The 17,641-nt window shown below is 34.8% G+C and overlaps 1 protein-coding gene and 1 pseudogene across 2 annotated transcripts; one reads left to right on the top strand and one right to left on the bottom strand.

Annotated features, from left to right (window-relative positions):
- Positions 1-119: 119 nt before the first annotated feature.
- LOC120134947 (serrate RNA effector molecule-like) lies at positions 120-7,544 on the top strand. 2 transcript variants are annotated; one of them, XM_039151321.1, is made up of 12 exons: positions 120-614; positions 2,709-2,818; positions 4,189-4,246; positions 4,419-4,505; positions 4,603-4,677; positions 4,751-4,798; positions 4,969-5,037; positions 5,138-5,938; positions 6,015-6,063; positions 6,155-6,432; positions 6,507-6,686; positions 7,196-7,544. In XM_039151321.1, the coding sequence occupies exons 1-12, from the start codon at positions 211-213 to the stop codon at positions 7,254-7,256; spliced, it is 2,220 nt and encodes a 739-aa protein (XP_039007252.1). In that variant the 5' UTR covers positions 120-210; the 3' UTR covers positions 7,257-7,544. The 2 variants fall into 2 exon arrangements, with proteins under 2 accessions (XP_039007252.1, XP_039007261.1); XM_039151330.1 differs by having other exon boundaries at positions 4,431-4,505.
- Positions 7,545-7,889: 345 nt separating this feature from the next.
- On the bottom strand, positions 7,890-10,625 carry LOC120134483 (annotated as a pseudogene).
- Between the last annotated feature and the right edge of the window lie 7,016 nt (positions 10,626-17,641).

A 17,641-nucleotide genomic window follows, 5' to 3' on the forward strand; every position in this document is an offset into this window, starting at 1 on the left:
TGATTAAAATGAACATAACAAAAAATAAAAGGTGCTACCCCGTGTAGTTTACCCAAATACTTATTATACGAGGACATATAAAAAGTAAATATTTATTTATTTTCTGGACCATATCGGCTACTCGTTGCTCTCGATCCTCAGTCATCGCAAATATAGTTTTCGATTTTTTGCTCTATATTTTATCTATCTAGGGTTCATTTTACCGACGCCATGGCCGAGGTCATAAACATGACGGTCGATTCCCTAGACAGCCGCCGCGGTGGCGACCGTAAAGATAACAACAACAACGGCAGACAACTTCCGGTGTCTGACGATCCCAACTCTTCTCCCCCTGCTCAGCCGCCTCCTCGACGCCGCGACCGAGATTCGCGTGAGCGACGGGACCGCGATTTCAACGATCGCAACTGCTCTCCCCCGCCTCCACCTCCCATAGAGCGAGATTACAAGCGGCGCAGTAGCATTAGCCCTCCACCTCCGCCGTTGAGTTACAGGGGTAGGAGACACTCGCCTCCGCCTCGTAGGTCCCCGCCTTATAAGAGGTCTAGGCGCGAGGATGGAGGGTATGAAGGGAGGAGAGGAAGCCCTAGAGGCGGATTTGGACCCGGAGACAGGAGGTGATACTTCATTTCTTAGATTTTTTTCTGTGTAGTTACAAGTTACAACTAGAATGTATTGATTCTACTTAATTTTACTTTATGTGTTTGAACTGTCGCTTTTTATGGTTTTAGGTTTTTTCTGTGCTTGATGTCATGAACATATTTCTGATTTGCTGAACATTGTATTTTTCTTGGCTGATGATTGAAAGTTCGTTAGCTTAAAAATTAGGATGACACGGGTTAAATTAATAATAAACAGTTGTTTAGGTGCCAACTGCGGAGTTTTGTAATACATACATTGTTTGGCCATGATAGACTACTTAGAATGCGAACACTTCCAATGAATCCTAATTGCTACTGCTTATGCTGCCGATGGATCCTATTTATAGAGAAATTGGCTGATGGGAATAGTAACTCTATAAGATTTTTTTGTTAGGCTTAACATATTAACATTTTTATGGTCAATGAAAGCCTTTTCACTTGTCAGTGTTTGTCAGTGTTTGTTCTGTTTTTGAGAGTTCTTTATATTGAAAGTTCGTTACCTGGTTACATTAGTAATAATCAATTGTGTAGATGCAAACCTGCAGAGTTTTGTAATATATACATTTCTTGGCCATGATTGACTATTTAGAATGCAAACACTGCTAATGAATCCTAAGTTCCTAATTGCTACTGTTTATGCTGCCAATGGATCCTATTTATAGATAGATTGTCTGATGGGAATAGTATATGTGTAAGATGTTTTTTGTTAGGGTTAACATATTAACATTTTTATGGTCCATGAAAGCCTTATCAGTGTTTTGTTCTGTTTTTGAGAGTGCTTTATATTGAATGTTTGTTAGCTGGTTACATTAATAATAATCAATTGTCTAGATGCAAACCTTTAGAGTTTTGTAATATATACATTGTTTGGCCATGATTGACTGTTTAGAATGCAAACACTGCTAATGAATCCTGATTGCTACTTCTTATGCTGCCAATGGATCCTATTTATATAGAGATTGGTTGATGGGATTTGGTAGGGTTAACATATTAATATTTTTATGGTCAATGAAAGCCTTGTCAGTCAGTGTTTGATCTGTTTTTGAGAGTTCTTTATACTGATTTCGTTAGCTTAAAAATTAGGATGATACATTAATAGTAAACAATTGTTTGGGTTCAAACCTACAGAGTTTGCAAAATATACATTGTTTGGCCATGATTTACTATTTAGAATGCAAACACTACTAATGAATCCTAATTGCTACTACTTATGCTGCCAATGGATCCTATTTATAGAGAGGTTGGCTGATGGGATCAGTATCTCTGTAAGATGTTTCGTTGTTAGGGTTAACATATTAACATTTTTATGGTCAATGAAAGCCTTGTAAGTGTTTGTTCTGTTTTTTTGGAGTTCTTTATACAATTATACTGAAAATTAGGATGACATGGGTTACATTAATAATAATCAATTGTTTAGGTGCAAACCTGCAGAGTTTTCTAATATATACGTTTTTTGGCCATGATTGACTATTTAGAAAGCAAACACTGCTAATGAATCCTAATTGCTACCGCTTATGCTGCCAATGGATCCTATTAATAGAGAGATTGGCTGATGGGATTAGTATTTCTGTAAGATGTTTTTTTGTTAGGTTAACATATTGAAATTTTTGTGGTCAATGAAAGCCTTGTAACTTGTAAGTGTTTGTTCCGTTTTTTTGAGAGTTCTGTATATTTATTCAAGTCTTATTTCATTTCTTCTTGGTAATGCTCACATATTATTTATGTCCCTTGTTTATCATGTGAATGATTCACTCATCTTTTCTTATTATTGAAGGCTACATTGTTTTCACAAAATACTGGATTGCCTGTGAATATATCCGACACTGACCTTTTGTTTTCTTGAATCATTTGATGTTAGCTGTGGAGTGGATCATTCAGTCTGTTCTCATTTTTCTTTCTATCCAGTGTAACATCTATTGATTTGTTATTTTCACTGTTGAGCCTGGAGATATGTTTATGTTAATATGTTACTCTTGTAATTTTATCAAAAATGATTTGTTATTTTCACTTGGCAGTTTTGTTTCGATTCCGATTTTTGCTCATGCTGTAAAACACTTTTGAATGGTGTAGGTTTGGGTATGATCATGGTGGTGGATATGATCGTGAGATGATGGGTAGGCCTGGTTACCTTGATGATAGGCCTCATGGCCGGTTTGGTCGCTCTTCTGGTGGTTATCAAGGTGATGTTTTCTGAAACTTGCTTAAATACTTTAAAATTTCCTCCAACTTCTTATTTTAACCTTTTATTTTAGCCTTTTTATTTGCCTTCCTTTTGCCATTCAGTTTGGTACAAAGTATCATACATTATCGAGTTTCTGGAATGACATTACCTTGTTTGGTTTCACAATATTAGCTAATGGTGGTAATGTAAGGTTACCAGTAGTAAACACTATTTGGGAACATGGGTAATGTCATTACCTCCCATTTTTTTGGTGATGTAATATTCTTGAGGGAATGTTACATTTTTGGACAATTTTGTCCCTAGAATGTATTGTTTTGTCAACTTAATTCTTCAAAATTAGACCCGTTCACAGTTCATGGATTAGGTGGTATAATTAAATAAATTAAAAATATATTTTTTAAATTTAATTATAAATTTAATTTTTACTTTTTAAATTAAAAATTGATACTTTGGGCAAATGAGTTGGGTCCGAGCCCTCACTTTGAATTCAGACCTTGGCCCAATCCAGCCCATGGACACCTCTATTTCAAATAGAAAATTATTTTGGTAAATATATTAATTATATTAATAATATGTGCATTTGTTTTTAAATGTTATTTAATATATTAATTATATTAATAATATGTTAAATGTAAAATTTAGATAGAGCCCAGTTGAGAACTTTCATACCAATATCTTCTAATTAATTTAACAGGTTAATCTTGTTTTAAAAAATCTATCAGAAGGATAATATAATAAAATGTACTCATGCCAATATCTTCTAATTTAATATAAAAGGTTAATCTTCTTTTAAAAAATCTATCGGAAGGATAATTTAGCAAAATGCTACTTAATATGGTAATGTAACGTTTCCTGTAATATTTCAAGTAATCTTACATTTTGGTAATCCTATTACCAGACATAAGGTTACATTTCGGCAACCAAACACCCCCTTCTTACTGCTATAATTTAAAAGGTTACATTACAAATTTAGACCCACATTTGATTTTTATTTGAGTTATTAATATAGAATCTTGGATTATCATGCTTGATGTTATTTATATAAAGAATTTACTTTTTCCAATCCTTGTTTTTCTACCCTAGGAATTGCACATCTTTTGTGCTATAATTATGATGAGTTTGCACTTGGGTTTCCTATTTTGCCTGCTTTATTTAATAATGTCCCTTGGAAAGGAAATGACGTAATTTCAGGCATCTACAAAATGATGCATAATTGCAGTTAATCATGACTCTATGAGGAATGGGCATATTCCTTCTAAGATTCCGTAAAGTGATTATGCATGTATAACACGGCGGCAGCAAACTTTATTATCCAACTTTTCAATTTATGATTTTCGTTTTAGTCGTCAAATAATATTGCTTTTGCAGATTGGGATTCTGGTTCTGGCAGATATGGTGATGCTTCTTATTCAGGGAGTGCTCAAAGGTTAGCTACCATTTTGTTTTGGGCTCTTGTTTTAAATATGGCTCTAATAATTTTCATTTCAGAGCATTGTTGATATCATTCAAGTATTCTTTTAATTGAGGTGGACTTTGAAGTTGTTCAAATTATTTGATTTTGGATCTTCATTTCCCATTCGGTGGTATGACATGACAAGTAAAATTTTCAGAGAAGGATTGATGACATACAAGCAATTCATTCAAGAGCTTGAGGATGATATACTACCAGCTGAAGCTGAGCGCAGGTGTAACTGTCTAACAATATTGTCAATTTTTTCGTGTACAGTATCCACAGCTTAAACAATTGGGATGTTTAGTAAATGTTTCTTTATTACTGTATAGGTACCAAGAATACAAGTCAGAGTATATATCTACCCAAAAACAAGCTTTTTTTGATGCCCACAAGGATGAGGAATGGTACTTCCCGTTGTTTAGTTGATTCCTGCCTCTGTATTCACAAATTTCTTATTGGACTTGCTTATGTTTGTAGGTTGAGAGACAAATATCATCCGACAAACTTGGTCACTGTTATTGAAAGGTTAGTTGTACTTCTATATTTTGTGATGTTTCAATTCATGAATTTGTTTCCTAGTTGATTGACACATACTGCATTTTCTACCATGTTATTGATGGATACAGTGTCTTCTATCTTGCTATCTTTTGGATTCTTTCCTGAATTTCATATTTTTTGGCATGTCTTTTTTTTAGGAGGAATGAGCTTGCACGCAAAGTTGCTAAGGATTTCTTGCTTGACCTGCAGAGTGGAACACTGGACTTGTAAGATCAGCATACTGATTGCTTATTTTATATGCGTATTCAACTTTTTCCCTGCTTAATATTGTTCAACTGCTCTCAATAATTTATGTTCTTGATGCAGAACTCCTGGTGTCAATGCTTTTTCGTCAAATAAATCAGGACAGACCAGTGAACCTAATTCTGAAGATGAAACTGACACCGGTGGCAAAAGGAAGCGGCATGGTAGGGAGCCTACTAAAGAAACTGGTCTTTCTCTGGCTCCAAAGGCTCACCCAATCAGTTCTGATCCCAGAAGAATTCAGATCGACATTGGACAAGCACAGTACCTTGTACGTAAACTGGACTCTGAAAAAGGAATCGAGGAAAATATTTTAACTGGGCCAGACAATGACAAAATAAATAGAGATAAATCTCATGGTAGTTTGGAAGGCCAAGTGATTATTGTACGTGGCTTGACTTCTGTAAAAGGCCTAGAAGGTGTTGAGCTTCTTGATACTCTTATAACTTACTTGTGGCGTGTCCATGGTGTGGACTACTACGGAATGGTTGAAACAAGTGAAGCTAAGGGTCTTAGGCATGTGAGAGCCGAGGGAAAGAATTCAGATGTTACTAGTAATGGGTCTGAGTGGGAAATGAAACTTGACTCACACTGGCAAGGGAGATTGAGTGGTCAAGATCCTTTGGAGGTAACGACTGCTAAGGACAAAATAGATGTTGCTGCTGTTGAAGCTTTGGATCCTTTTGTCAGGAAGATAAGGGATGAAAAGTATGGTTGGAAGTATGGTTGTGGTGCTAAGGGCTGCACAAAGCTCTTTCATGCTGCAGAATTTGTGCACAAGCATCTTAAACTCAAACATCCAGAACTTGTGTTTGAGCAAACGTCTAATGTGCGTGAAGAGCTCTATTTCCAGAACTACATGAAGTAAGTGAGCTCTTACATTATTTTTCTCATGACTTGAAGAATACTTCTATAAGATATTCATCGTTGCCATTCACAGTGATCCAGATGCGCCTGGTGGGAAACCTGTTTTGCAGCAACCTTTACTGGTATTCTATGAGTGGTGCTGTTTTTATGTTATGATTATTCAGACTGCTTTTCTAACCTCACTTTTCCCCTCCTATTTTTTTTTTCTTGCAGAAGAACAAACCTCAGAGACGTCAATTAATGGAAAATCGCTTGAAAGATGAACGTGGCTCACATAGAGAACGTGACAATCGAGCAAGTGGTAGTGACAGATTTGATAGGTCTGAAAACCCTCAATCAAGTGATTTTCCATCAAACAATGATGGGCCTGATGGGGGGAGCAATGATGATCCTATGTTTGATGCTTTTGGCAGACAAGGGATGCATGTAGCAGCCCCATTTTCTTCAGATATGGCACCTCCGCCAGTATTGATGCCTGTTCCTGGTGCTGGGTAGGTCTTGTGCTATTCTTCAGAGTGGCACTTAGCTTATTATTCCATTGTAACTTATGTGTGTGTGTTTGCAGTCCACTGGGGCCCTTTGTTCCAGCTCCACCGGAACTTGCAATGCAAGTGTTTAGAGAGCGAGGTGGTAATGGTCCTTTTGAAGGCAATGCTCGAAGTGGATGTGCTGGACCTAATTTAACTGGACCAGTCCCCTTTCTTTTGCCTCCTGGCTTCCGAAAAGATCCTCGGCATTTACGAAGGTAAGTTTGCCTCGGACTGCTACCATACCATACCTCGGCATTTTACTTGTTGAGCAATTATCTTGATCAAATTTTATGATCTGATAAATTCAGAAATTGTGTTTTAACTGTATATAGCGTTGGGATGTATAAATTCAGAAATTAGTTTGGGAACTGTCTGTCTATAAATCACAAGGTGGCTCTTAAGTGATGATTTTGATCAACAATTCCTTTCCTTTTGAAGTCTATATTCACACCGCAATATTCTTGTTCAATACCCTACCCCTGCATCTACGCTTTAAGTTTTGGTTTCATTTTGTCATAAAATTAAATTACAATCTCCATGGTTTTCCTTATGGTTTGGGTAGAAAGTTGTTTCTTTATTTGGGTGTTGAATAGATTTTACCTCATCTCAGATATATGCTATAATCTCAACCGGGGTTACCGCTTTGTTATTAGTAAGATGAAGATTGCCAATGTTGTTTTAGTTACAACCACTTTAATAAAGTTCACTGTTTTATTTGATGCAGTTATCAAGACCTTGATGCACCCGATGATGAAGTTACGGTTATAGACTACCGTAGTTTGTAGGTATAAGCAATTAAGGGATCTAAAATGCATCCAATGGAATCCGGAAGCTGTTTCATCAGAACTCGTTGAATGCTGTTATTTTACGATTCTCTGAGCAGAGAAGCATTGACCTTGTACTATAGCTGCACTTCTTGCGAGCAAGAGTAGTTCGAGTCGCTTGTGTGTAGGTCTTATTATATTTCTTGGCCCACATAACCTATTCGAAAAGAGATGATTATTGAGATACAAGTATTTATTTGCTGTAGAATGGACTTATCCTGTTCTGAAGTGAACAAGTTTTCTTGGATAGAAGCTTATTTGTTTGGTCGTATTAGAGAAAAAAATGTGAGTAAGATGGTTCCTGCCTTTAGCCTTTCAACTTTACTGTTTGTAAAACCAAAATCTGAATGCAACTTCCCAAGCTGATACATTCCCCCAATGGATGAGCAGGCCGCAAAATGATTATATAAACCTAATCGTTATTGTACTGATTGAATACATTGAACCAGAGGGAAAAACTAAGGCAAAGCATTATGATTGAATTTGCTTCTTTTTTCATGTATGTTACACAACGTGCACAAAGAGGATAAGGTGAAAATATCGATTCGCTAAGGAGAGTGCTCCCCCGCCCCCCATCATCTTCATCATCATAGTCTAACTGATGGATGATGGCATACCGTCAACAAACACAGACTGGTAGCCCCCAACTTCAATGCCTTGTTTCCTATGCTTCTTCGATAAAGGCTCCGCTTGTGGTTCACTCTGGAGAAAGTAAGTTCGTACAATTAAGGTATAGTGCATCAACATTTGATGAAACGGATAGAGAAATGGTTGAAGCTGGGAGGAATCGACATGTGAAACAAGCATTTCCTTACGCATTGGTTAACTGCGATATGTAAAAGAATAGGATGCTTACAACATTCAAAAGCTGCTCCCGGATGTATGCCATTGACCTCAACATTGCTCCTAATGTATCCCTGGATACCTGGAATTTAACCTCCGACTCTCCTTTACTAGTTTCGGTGTCTTGAAGCTGTTCAAATGGCAATCAAGAACGCATATGTTGAATACAGCAGCATTATTCTATTTTAAATCCAACCTTATAAGCAAATTAGGACACAACAGGAAAATGTATTACAGAATAACAAACTGTCGGCAAGTTCTGGAATCCTAAAAATGAAAATTATCATTAGATTTAATTTGCTCAAATATCTGACCATTATGGATTTGCATACCTTCAAATTGATTACAGCTACTCTGTTAGCTGGGGTAGAAAGCTGTTCACTTATATAAGCCATAGACCTCAACATGGGTTCTAAGCCAACATTTGAAAGCTGAAAACCTCCATTTCAGCTGATGGGCTCTTGCTATCATCTTGCAACTGTGTCCATATATCAGATACGAGTAAGAAAAAGGCTTCACGAAAAAAACAGTAGTGAATAATATAGCTATGGACCTCATAAGCTTAACAGTTTTGAAGGGTTCCATGTGCTTTAGCAATTAATTCTAAGGTTATATTAACGGTTAATGCGACTACACTGCAACTTGGGATTTTACGTGCTCACGGGCTATTACAGTTTTACCACACGTATACCTTTAAATTAATGACTGCCAACCTACTTCCAGGGGTTGAATTTTTGTTTTCCATTACCCAAGTCATCGACTTCAAACAAGGAAGAATTGGCTGCATTAATGAAACCCATAAACATGTATCAAGTCAGTATCCTGTTGTTCAATTCAAAAGCAATAGATGAATGGAATGAATTTTAGAGAAATAATGAATTACTTATTGTACCATGTTATCAGTATGACTGTCATCTCGATGAAGGGAAATGGGTGCCATACATGGCAGATTCAAATCTGAGACAGACTGAGCAGGAGTACCAGTGTCATATTGCTGTAGACATAGCAAAGGGGCCACATCTGGAGCTGAAGTTGAGTTCTTCTTGTCATGATAGGCAACTCCACTGGCTAGTGAGTCAGGAGGTGCAAGTTTTGCAACATTTTTCTTTGCAACGGAAACCTTCTTCCCACCTTCCTTAAGTGCACCCATTGCAACATTATATGTCTCGGTAACTATTGCCCCATCTTCTGCATATTTGATTGCTTCCCGACATAAATTATTATACCGTGATGTCAACAAATCTTGACCATGCAACTCAGCACCATGTTCATCTGTTCCAACCTCAGAATTTGCATTTTGTGTCCATCGTTTCAGGATGTAATGAGGTGGTAATTTAAGTACATTTGTCATAGTGAAGACCGTTAAAACATGTTTACAAAGGATGCCAGCATAACATTTTACAACTACAATTAGCTCTTATTTCAGGGTAGTTTAATGTAACTATGTACACTCTTGTCATCCTCATACTTTGCAACTCTGAATGTGCTGATAGCTCCGTCACTTTCAATTCTATTCGCAGTGTAAACAAAAGTTTCAACTAGTTCTTGAAATTACGTGAAAATTTTCCTTGTATATAGATCTGCAGCCTGCTTTTCCATAGGCGATGGTGTCCGAGGGACTGGTGTGGTGCGTATTGTGTCAAAATCAGCTTCTATATCCCTTTCAAACCAGTTCTCTAGTCCTAGTTCATACTGTCTAAAGAACATAGGTAATGTGGTATGTTGATTCATATATCCATCAAAAAATGAGTGATCAAATCCCTGATTGGGAGTTATTGCTGCAAAAAAGGAATCCCGAAAATATAGAGGCACCCACTGAGCTCGGGCATTATACAATGAATGAAGCCAATCATGCCCCCCAAGATTATACTTTTCAATAATCATACTCCAATATAATTCAAACTCCTCAATAGTTTCAGTCAAATTTATGCAATTATACAGTTCCACCTGAAAATTAGGATGCACATGAAACACCTGGAAACACCTGAGACATTGCTGTCTGTATGACTCTGTATTGATCAGTGACTAAAGAAACAGGTTGATGATTTTTCATCGCTGTAAGAAATGTCTTGAGAAGTCAACCAAAAGAAGCCTCAGAGTCATCAAATAGTAATGCACAACCAAACAAGATTGTCTGACCATGATGATTCAATCGGAAAACGGAGCAAATGGCACCCGCTACTGATTTACTCTGTAACTTGCGTCCAGTTTCACAGCATCACCAAAATGCATGAAGGCTGTCCTTGACCTTGCATCAGCCCAAAACACATTAACCATGCAGTTATCATCATCCAGCTGTATTGCATAAAAGAAACCAGGGTTCTCAGCCTGCATTTTCTTGAAATAATCAAGCAAATTTTGAGCATCCGTCCCCTGTGTCCTCTTTCTGTTGACCGGTCTAAGTGCATAATTTGGTGTCCTGATGTTCTTACCAGAGAGATTTGCTTCTTCTGGAGTTCTCCTGAAGCCATGATTGTTAGCATCCATGGAGAAAGGATTTCCATAGAAAATAAAAACCATAAACTCAAAGAAAGTGAAAAGAGTTAGCAGTACCTGAAAATGCAAATCTCGAGAACATTGAAGGACAAAAATTGTGGGTTGGAAAGGAGAGGAAAGTTGAAAATTTTAGGGAAAAAATGAATCTTCTTCTTCTTCTTCTCCTCCTCCCCCATAGAAAAAGAAAACCATAAACTCGGCTTGTTTAAACATTTCAAATTTGCGAAAAGAAACAAGCCCGTTATTTTCGACCCGATAACTATGGTGATCCTTTGATCGAGTCGAATAACTTTTTTTGATTATTTGTGTTGATGAATCTTATTTGATTTGAAATTTTTTTAGTCAAGTTGAGTTTACGAAATTTGAGTAGAATCGAGTCGAGTCGATTTTTCGAGTTTTTGTTTAAATTTAATTATAAATATTTATAATATTATAATATTCTTTGATTCCAATTTAAGTGAGTTTCTATAATCATATATACAATACAAATATATTTCTTCATATTTTTTTCATACATGATATATATCATACAAAGTCCAAAGACTCGATTCAAACTTGAAAATAAATCCACTAATTACTAATTTTTTTTGAGTTATTCGAGTTGCATTTTTCAATTAGATTTGAATTTGAAATTTTTTCGAGTCGAGTTTATGAAATTGCAACTCTAAGTCAATTTAAATTGAGTTTTAACCAAGTTAACAATTTCGGGTTTTCGAGTCGAAATTTGCACACCCCTACCGGTAGCTATCTTTTCTTACTATCCTACCCGGTTCTTTTAAGGTGCACGAACCAAATTACCTACGTGGTACAAGAATTGTTATTATTTTTTGAAGACCCAAGTTCAAGTATCATAAATTTTAGAGTGTGAGCGTTCAATATCAAAATATTGAAAGTTATTTGCTATCTTGTACTTACCTCATATTATAAAAAAAAAAAGTAAACTTCTTCTATTTTTATATACTTTTATTCATAAAATTAAAAATTGTCACGTTTTATTTGTGATTTATTATTTTTGATAATTTATGTTATTTACTATTATATTTGGATCATTAAGGTGGTGTTTGTTTTTGAAGAGGTAAAAGGTCTGCAGTCTGCGGACTACATCTGTAGACATCTGCAGCAGAAGAGGTGGACCAAAAGTCTGCAGTCTGCAAGAAGAAGACTGTTTATTTTTTAACGTCTGTAGACTGCTAAAATAAACTAAAATATAAAATAAACTGATATTTTAAACTTAAAAGAGTTTTGCAATACTGAAATTTAAATAATTTTAGTTTTATAATATTGAAATTTAAATAATCCATACAACTACAATAATAATTTTTTTAAAATAAATCAATTCATATTTTAAAATAAATCAATCTATATTTTAAAATAAATCAATCCATATTTTAAAATAAATCAATCCATATTTTAAAATAAATTTTTTCATATTTTAAAATAAATCAATCCATTTTTTAAAATAAATCAACCCATATTTTAAAATAAATCAATCCATATTTTAAAATAAATTTTTCCATATTTTAACATAAATCAATTCACATTTTAAAATAATTTTTTCATATTTTAAAATAAATCAATCTATATTTTAAAATAAATTTTTCCATATTTTAAAATAAATCAATCCTTTTTTTTAAATAATTTTTTCCATATTTTAAAATAAATCAATCCATATTTTAAAATAAATCAATTCATATTTTAAAATAAATCAATCTATATTTTAAAATAAATTTTAAAATAGATTTAAATGATTTTAATTTTCCCGCAGACCTTTGAAGACATTTGAAGACATAAAACCATGTCTGTACCAAGAAGAGCTCGTGCAGACGTTTGAAAAGCTTATGTCTTCTAAAAAACAAACGATCTGGGAAGTCTAATGTCTGCGCGTGGTCTGCGCGACACAGACATAAGAGGTTTGACCTTTAATTTTATAAGAAAATATTATTTTGTCCATAAATATTTTGTAATTTTGAAGGTGACGAACCTATTATATCCTCGATGATTTTTAACAACTAGTAATAATGAAGAAGATATAAAAAAAATTCAAAATTTCTCAACAACGATAAGAAGCATTATCGAAAGATTATACCAAAAACAAAATAGCATTTGTCAGCTAAATTATTGTATTTTCTGTAAAATACTTTTGAGTTTTATTGTAAATATTATTCCAGTATTGTTCGAGTGAGAGCTTAATTTTTGTAAATATATTTGTCTTATGACTTGTTAAATTTATAATTATTTTTTTTTACGAGAGAGTATACTCAAGGAGTCAAGGTTTTGGGATACGAACTTCAATTTCATATTTTTCTTAGTTTTAATTAATAAAATGGTGATACGTGTTATTATTTTATTAGAGAGGTAAATTTATTAAATTATTTTAAAGTAAAAGAGGATAAACTCAAAAGTATTTTAAATATTAAAAATTTATTAAATTATTTTAAATTAGGATAAAGCTGAAAAAATATATAAATTTTGGTATAAAATTTTTATTATAGCAGACTACATCAGGAAATGATTCACTATATGCGTCGGAAGGAGAGGAGAAAGGGTTGGATGGCTATTAAGATTGATCTTGAGAAGGCCTATCATGGTCTTGCTTGGTTGTTTATTGACGACACTCTTCATTACATTGGGTGCCCAAACGATATTGGACAGCTTATTATGAATTGTGTTATGACGGCCTCTACTCAGGTTCAATGAATGAGACTTTGTTGGATGAGTTTAAACCAGCTCGAGGGATTAGACAGAGAGACTGGATGTCTCCTTATCTTTTTGTTTTGTGTATGAATCGTCTCGCTCAGGCTATTCAAAAGGAGGTGTCGGACGGTAATTGGATCCCAATTAACTTTTCCCAGGGTGGGCCTCCTTTATCTTATTTGTTCTTCGCTGATCACCTGGTGTTATTTGCCGAAGCGTCTTTAGATCAACTTGATGCAATTCAACGGGTTCTTGGTGATTTCTGTTTTAGCTCTGGACACCGGGTTAGTTTGTTGAAGACTAACATTTGCTTCTCGGATAAAGTTGGGCATCAATTACGCTCGGAGATTAGTGGGGGCTTTCAGTTTACCCAAGTCCAGGATCTTGGTCGATATTTGAGTGTTACTCGGGAAACCTATGACTATGTGCTTTAAAAAATTTCCAATCGCTTGCCCGGCTGGAAGGCGAAAACATTATCTTTAGTTGGTAGAGTCGTTTTGGCTAAATCTGTATTGAATACTATCCCTCTTATTTATGTGATGCAATCATCTTATCTTCCGAAAGGAGTTTTTGATGAAATTGAGAGACTTACTAGGACTTTTTATTTTGGGCCATACTGATGCAAGGAGAGGGTTGAATTTGGGTTGCTGGGAGCAGGTTTGCCTTCCGTCATCGAGGGGTGGTCTTGGCCTCAGGAAAATGAGTGCCCAAAATGATGCCTTTTTAATGAAGCTTGCGTATCGGCTAGTTTCAAATAAAGACCAACTTTGGGTGAAGGTGCTGCCTGCAAAGTATCGAATGAATGAAATCCTTTCTGACAGCATTTTGAGGGGCGGTTGCTCTCGATCTTGGAGGGGAATAAATAATGTTTGGCCTGAAGTTCGAAAAGGCCTTGGTCGGATCCTTGGAGAGGGATCAACGGTGGATTTTTGGAAAGACGATTGGGTGGGCGATGTGGGTCCTTTAATCAATCATTGTGTTAGTTCCCCACCAGACACTCAAAACATGATTCCGGTCAGCTCTATGGTTGGACCTAATGGGGATTGGCGATGTGATCAAATCCGTGGTCATTTACCGGACACGCTGCTGTTAGCTCTTGCTGCAATTAAACCGCCGATTCATTCAGGAGGGGAAGATCGGATCTGCTGGCAATGGGACAAGAATAGACGCTTTTCTATTTATAGTGCTTACTCTAGGATTATCGATAGCTGGGATAATGCTGTTTCGGATGTATGGCGTGGTCTCTCAAATTACAGAGGTCTCCCTCGAGTGCGGATGATGTGTTGGCTTATTAGTAAGCAAAGGCTTATGACGAGTGAGGAGCGTGTTCGACGTCATATGTCGGCTTTTCGGGTTGTGGGTACTGTGGGGCAGCTTCTAAATCGATCTCTCATATCTTCCGGGGTTGCAAAGGTGCTACTGCCATTTGGACTGCTCTGATAAAACCCGATTGGCTTGGAGAGTTTCTTAGCATGGAGATGACTGAATGGATTCATGTTAATATTCAAGGTAATCGAACATTTCCAATTAACCCTGAAAATTGGGATTTGATGTTTGGATCTATCCTATGGTGTATCTGGACTCGACGGATTAAAAATACCTTTGATCCAGAAGCGGTTGACGGGGAGAGTGTGGTTGGTCGAGGCCTCCAAATGTGTTCCGAAGCTTTACATACGTTTGCTCAAAGGAATGCCCAGCAGAATGTTGCTCGCCTATCGTGTGGAAGTGTTGTTTGGAAGCCTTCCCCGATTGTTTGGTTTAAAATCAATACGGATGGTGCTGTAAACCGACTTCGGGTTTATCTGTTTGTGGAGGGATTATTCGAGATGCTGCTGGCCAGTGGTTGTTTGGTTTTACGAAGGCTCTTGGTCGGTGTTCAGTTTTGGATGCAGAGCTCTGGGGTCTCTATGAAGGTCTGCTTGCAGCGTGGGAATTAGGTTTGGAAAATGTTATTGAAACAGATTGCAAAGCAGCCTTCGAGCTGTTGCGACAAGGAAAAGAAATGGAGAGTCTCTCTCACATTGTGCCCCATTTAGTGGAGATACTGTCTCGTAACTGGCAGGCTCGTGTTGCTCATATCATGCGCGAAGGTAATGGTTTAACGGATGGGTTGGCGAAGATGGCCTGTTCGCAGCCGTTTGGAATGAAAAGCTTCCTGCAACCTCCATTGGAGATTAGTTCGTTGATTCACGGGACATGGAATCTGTCGCTGGATTCTTGTCTGCTTAGTAGACTGTACTTTCCTTTGTATTCAAAAAAATAAATTTTATATTATTTAAATTATTTATATATATTTTTATAAGGATAAAGTATATAAATGATCCCGACCATAAGATATTGTTTTATTAAGCCTTTTCACCATTAAAATTTATAAAATGGTTAATCGACTATAGAGTGTTGTTTTATTGAGTTCCTCAATCATCTAGTCAAACATGAAACCAGAAACTACTTTATAATCCATTTAACTTAATAAAAAAATAATTATAAAAATATTTAAATTAAAATTTATTTTATTATAAATATTTATAATTAAAGTTAAACATAAATTCAAAAAATTTATCCACTACAATAAAAGAATTTTAAACCAATTGTGAATTGTAAAATAATAATTTTCAACTCAAATAATTTATTTATTTTTACTGAACTTTCAAATGTTGTTGGCATTGTATTTTTATTGCGCCCAAAAAGTAATAAAATAAAGGGTAAACTACTCCAATGGTCATTAATGTTTAGTAAGTTTTCGTTTTCACCATTGATGTTTCAAAAGTTACAAATCAATCACTAACGTTATCGTTTGTTACAAATTGGTCACTCGTCGTTAATAGGCATGACGGAAAACACACGTAGCCTGTTAACAGTAGTTAACAGGCTTACCTGAATGATATAATTACACAAATAATTCATGTTATTTATATATTCTTTCGGTTTGATCTTAGTTTTAATAATTTAAAATATATTTATTTTTAATTCTTATAAATAATGATATATTTGAAAAAAAAGAAATCAAAAATTTAAAATTAGTTATAAAAACAAAAAATTAACGTTTTTTTAATGGTAGGGTAAACTAATAAAAACAAAAAATTAATGTTTTTTAATAAAATTAACATTTTTTTCTTCCCCAATTTTTTTTAAATTAATGCTAATATTAAAATCTTGTTTTTGAAGAAATTTTTTTCACTCGGTGCATAAAATTTTTTAAAATTAATTTTATTAAGTTTTTCATTTTTTGAATAGTATTATAATTTAATTTGTCATTAAATCTTTTAAATTAAATTTTATCATAACATAAATTGTAAATTTAATTATTATTATTGATATGATGAAAAATTAATAAGCACATAGGTCGTGAAATTGTTTAGAGAATGGACCGAACTGCATTCTTAGTGACTCGTGATGATATCATCGGTGAATTTTCAGAGAGCTTTGTAGATTGGGTAACTAATGGAGATTTTCTTCTTCTGATAATCGTCAAGTCGAACTAGTTCGTTATATGTTCGTAATAGAATTCATTTCAACCACAAGAAGAAACAAATTGAATCCATTCGAAGGATAAATTCGAGATAATAAAAATAAATCGGCTGAAGGTCTGGCTTCTGCTCGAGGAAAAGAAAATTTCCAGCTCGTGTTATATCCGATGATACGACCACATTTGCTTTAATCACGATGGATTCATTAGGTGGTGTAAATTGGTGTCTATACCTAATTTATTTTGGAGCTCCGATTGCCTCTATATGGAAAAAAGTCATAGGGATTTCGATTTCTAATGCTTGTAAATATTTCATAAATAGATTTATGTTGTCTTATTGAGAGCCCCTTAACATTATTGGTATTCCTGTATTTCCTCGTGCTTCGGTATAAAATCTTTTTGGGAAATACATAAATGTGCATTCAAAAATTTATCATTTCATGTTATGAAACTTTTGTCTGGTATATTATTATTAGCTTGAATATTGGAATTTTATATTTTCGTATCACTTCAAGTAATATTAAATTAAAATTTTGGACAAAAATTTACTTGGAAATTAAGATTTTTTTTCTTGAATCATGGAAGAGGGAGGGGCTTAAAAATTTACTTGGTGCCGATGATATCATCACGAGTCACTTCGGATGCAATCCGATCCATTCCCTAAACAATTTCACGACCTATGTGCTTATTATTTTTTTATCATATCAATAATCATAATATCATCACGTTAATTTTTTTGTTTTTATAAATAAAAAATATTTAATTATTTTGTATAAAAATATATCATTATTTATAAGAATTAAAAATAAATATATTTTAATTTATTAAAACTAGGATTAAATTGAAA

Source organism: Hibiscus syriacus, unplaced genomic scaffold, assembly GCF_006381635.1.
Source record: "Hibiscus syriacus cultivar Baekdansim isolate YM2019G1 unplaced genomic scaffold, ASM638163v2 tig00001818_pilon, whole genome shotgun sequence".
In the NCBI taxonomy this organism is placed as follows: Eukaryota; Viridiplantae; Streptophyta; class Magnoliopsida; order Malvales; family Malvaceae; genus Hibiscus; species Hibiscus syriacus.

What these genes read in the sequence shown, in the direction of transcription:
- LOC120134947 (XM_039151321.1), top strand. Translation starts at nt 211, where the DNA reads ATGGCCGAGGTCATAAACATGACGGTCGATTCCCTAGACAGCCGCCGC. An exon ending in CCAGCTGAAGCTGAGCGCAG is followed by an intron (nt 4,506 to 4,602) that starts GTGTAACTGTCT and finishes ATTACTGTATAG; the next exon opens with GTACCAAGAATACAAGTCAG. An exon ending in GATCCTCGGCATTTACGAAG is followed by an intron (nt 6,687 to 7,195) that starts GTAAGTTTGCCT and finishes TATTTGATGCAG; the next exon opens with TTATCAAGACCTTGATGCAC.